A 4,800-nucleotide genomic window follows, 5' to 3' on the forward strand; every position below is an offset into this window, starting at 1 on the left:
ATAAAAAAAAAAAAAAAAAAAAAAAAAAAAAAAAACATATATATATATATATATATATATATATATATATATATATATATATATTTGTGATAATTTAATTTTTTGATAAAAATAATTATTAAGATTTATCTTTTTATTTATTGGAAATAGAAAAAATTATGTACGCTCTGAGTTTTTTTATAATTTTTTATATTATGTTAAAATAAATTAAGGAAAAGATGAATTTTTTATCCTCTAATAAAAACAATATAAGAAGTACGAAGTCTGAAGTAATAGCAAAGGTAAAGGTTGATAATAAGAGTAATAATAATGAGAATTATATAAATGAGGAGGTTGAAAGTATGAGATATAATAATTATAACATTAATAGTATGAATCATAGTAATAGTAACCTTATGAATAATAATGTGAGTAATAATATAAATAATAATGTGAATAATAATATAAATGACCATGTTATGAATAAGCACAATATTAATCATAATAACAATTTAAATTTTATAATTGATGATAATAATATAAATAATCATAATGATATTGACAAGAGGTCTGAAATATATTATTCAAATAAAGCTTATGATCCGCAATATTTATATAATAGTAATAAACTTTCAAGTAATATAAAAATAACAAGAAATCATACCACAGCTCATCGAATGATATCTCCACGTAGAGAATCGATAAATTTATTTTCATCCAAAATAAATAGGACTTCTAATATCTATAGAAATTATGATGATAAGTTAGCATATGCATCATTATATGCTTCAAATAATAAAAAAAAGAATACTTTAGATAAAATATCCATTCCTGAATCTAATGATAGTTTTAAAACACAAACAAATTCACAAATTGTTGAACAATCTATTGAATTATTAAAACATTTGATGAATCAGGATCGACGTAGTATTTCTTCCGTACATGAAAGTGAAAGGAAAAATAAACTGATGTATAAATTGATTGATAATATGAAAAGATATGGAGATAAAAATGAACCTTCTCACATTAACAACAACAACAATAATAATAATAATAATAATAATAATGAAGAATATAATAACTCTATAGATTTGTATAAAAAAAAAATTGATATGTTAAATTTAAAATTCCTTAAATTAAAAAATGAATATACTCATGCAAATAATGAAAATATTATTTTAAAAAAACAAATAAAATGTATGAAAGATAATTATCATATATTAAATCCGAAAAGTTCAACTGTTTCTTTTTCGAGAGACGTTTCACAACCACTTCAAAAAGATGAACATAAGGATTATCATCAACAACATTTAGGTACATCAAATGAATATTCGAAGGTTAAACATAATAATGATATACATGATGTTAAAATTAATAATAAATCTATGAGTCATAATCATAATAATATGTTCATATCATCATCATTAACATCTCCACTTTCTGGTAATACAAAAAATATACCGAATGAAGCAGGAAATGATTATTATTCACAAATACTTATAGACTCTTTAGAAAATAATAACAACAGCAACAATACTAATAATAATAATACTAATAATAATAATAATAATAATAATAGTAATAGGAGAAAAACGTATACGTCATCTGTTCATTTAAATAGAGCGTCTAATAATACATTTTTACCATCAAATAATAAGGTAGACGAAAATTATATGAACCAAATCAGGGAAGAAATAAAATTAGAATTGACACAAGAAATAACAAATAAGTTAGAAAAAAAATATAAAGAAAAATTAGACGAATTAAAAAAAAAAATGGAAGGTGGGGGAAAACTCCCATCCTCCAACGAATTAATACAAAATAAAGATACTTCAGAAAATTTATTTATGTATCAAAAAGGAAAAAAGGAAATGAAAATTTCGTTTGATAATCTTTTTAGTAATATACAAAAAGAAGTAGAAGAACAAATTAATGATATAATAAATGATTATAAAAATAAATTTACAGAAAATTTTAAAGATTTTTTAAATAATAACAATTATCAGAAAGAGAATGACCAACAAGAACATCTTCCTAAGGATGAAAATGGAAAAGAGGAAGACAACATCTTGCCAGGTGAATTTTTTAATGAGAAAATTAATGAATGTTTAAATCTGCTTGACAAAATTGCCCAAGGAAATAAAGAACAAGATATAAAAAAAGCCGAAGAATCCAAAAATGAAACAATAAATATCATTAATGTATTGAATACAATAAATGAAGATATGAATAATATAGATGATTTAATATATAATATTAATTCTACTATTAATGAAAGTAATATTCTAAACAATGAAGAGAATGATTATCCACAAGAATTAAACATCTTAAAAAAAAGGGGTTCCAAGAGTTTAGAATCTGTAGGATCAGAAAATTTTGAAGAATGGAAAAAAAACCAAGAACAACATCCAACCAACACTATTAAAGAACATAAATTATTTTTTCAAGTTATAGAAACGAACGAACAAGAATATGTAGACGAACGATCTGTTAATGATGGTTTAAAAAATGTGACTGATAATGTGCATAATAATAATAATAATAATAATAATAATAATAATAATAATAAGGATTATAATAAAGATTATAATAAAGATTATAATAAAGATTCGATTTATAATAATGATCAATTAAATAATCCATTTATAGGTGAAAATATACAAAATGTGAAGGAAAAGTTTAAAATGGATAATGTAGTAGATGATAAAAAAAACTTCGATGAGGAAACGAATTATGATGTACATAAGAAGAATAATATAAATGAAAATAAGGAATTAAAAATTGATGAATTGAATATGAACATATATATAAATGACGAAGATATGAATGTTAGGGGATTGGACAAAGGATATGGTGATGATAACAATATATGTGATGATAACAACATATTTGATGATAACAACATATGTGATGATAACAACATATGTGATGATAACAACATATGTGATGATAACAACATATGTGATGATAACAAAATAGGTGATGATAACAACATATGTGATGATAACAATATATGTGATGATAACAACATATGTGATGATAACAACATATGTGATGATAACAAACTATATGATGATAATAAAAGACATGATGGTGATATATTAAATTATAATGAAGAGGATTATGGACCCCCTGTTGGGGTAGATGAAAATAATGAGGATGAAAAAGACAAAAAGAAAAGTAAATGGAAAAGTTTATTTTCAAGTAAAAAAACAAAGAAGAAAAATTTAAGCGATAATTTTGGTAATGATACAGAATTATGGGCGAAAAGTGAAAATTATAATAATAATAATATTAATAATAATAATAATAATAATAATAATAATAATGTTAATTTTTTTAATAACGATCTTATGGATAATGCTAATATCGATAGTGCTTATAATATTAATAATAATTATAACAACGAATATAAAAATAATCTTTTTGATAATGAGCATGGAACAAATTTTTATAATAATATGAATAATGTATCAACGAATATACATATTGAAAAGGGTGAAATGAACTTAATTAGAAACGATATAAATAATAATGAAGATATAGAAAAAGATAAACTTAATTATGAATATCCAAATAATGTTTTTAAACATTGTACAGAAAATTTATCAACTAATGTTCATAATAAAACTACCTCATTTGAACTTGATCATAATGGGAATAATTATTATAATGATAATAAGAACACACAAAATAATATTAATAATTATAATAATGTTGATTCAAATATAAATACATATAATAATGGATATAATAATTCATACAATAATAATAGTCCTTTTGATTTTGAAAATAATAATGAAAAGACAGAACGAAATTTTATGAATTCTTCTATTTATTCGTATAATGCAAATATGAATAATGCAGAAGGTCATAATGAGGTTTGTTCTTCCACAGCAATATACAATAACATAAATAATATGAATGTACATATGAAAAGAAATAATTCGGTACATATAAATAACCAGATTATGTTTAATGAATATGAGCAAATGAATGTGGAAAATGCAAATTTCAGTTCACAAAATGGGGAAAATAATTCGAACTTTTATAATAATAATAATAATAATAATAGAAGTTATACAAATCATACAAATTATACAAACAATATGAATGACGAAAAAAATAATCAGTATAATTTATTTTACAATATTAATAATGAAAATAACAACAACAATAATAATAATAATTATTATTACAATAATAATTACAATAATAATAATGTCAATATTCAAAATGAATACAATCATATACGTTTTGATGATAATTCATCTTCACATATGACCCAACACCCATTTAGTAAAACCTCAAATATTATGAGAATAAATACAACGGCATTAAATACAAGTAAAAATTATACAACCGATTTATATCAAACAAATAAAAGTAGATTATCAACAAAAAGTGAAATACACTATAATTCATTGAAATCTCAAAAAAAGAAAAACCTGGAAGACCTTTTTTCATAAATCGATTGAATAATATTTTTTCTCTTAATTTTTTGTTTTGAACATAATATGTAATATATAACTTATTTATTGAATAATATATAATAATGTGGTTATAATATTTATTAATTTGTAAAAATGGGTAACGATTTGTTTTTAATTTTTAACATTTCTTTAATTTTCCCTTTTTTATATTTATATTATTATATTTCTTTTTTTTTTTTTTGTGTTTTTTTATATTTTTTTTTTATAATACTTTTTTTTTTTTTTTTTTTTTTTTTTTTTTTTTTTTATTTTTTTTTTTTTTTTTTTTAAAAAATTTTTTTAATTTTTTAAATTTTTATTTTTTTTTTTTAAAAAAAAAAAAATTATA

At 20.5% G+C, this 4,800-nt stretch overlaps 1 protein-coding gene across 1 annotated transcript; it reads left to right on the plus strand.

Annotated features, from left to right (window-relative positions):
* Nucleotides 1-218: 218 nt before the first annotated feature.
* Nucleotides 219-4,448, plus strand: PRSY57_0711500 (hypothetical protein; the record flags this gene model as incomplete). The annotated part of the gene is made up of 1 exon (XM_012906772.2): nt 219-4,448. One exon carries the CDS (start codon nt 219-221, stop codon nt 4,446-4,448), a length of 4,230 nt encoding a protein of 1,409 aa, XP_012762226.2.
* Nucleotides 4,449-4,800: the final 352 nt, after the last annotated feature.

Source organism: Plasmodium reichenowi, chromosome 7, assembly GCF_001601855.1.
Source record: "Plasmodium reichenowi strain SY57 chromosome 7, whole genome shotgun sequence".
Taxonomy (NCBI): Eukaryota; Apicomplexa; class Aconoidasida; order Haemosporida; family Plasmodiidae; genus Plasmodium; species Plasmodium reichenowi.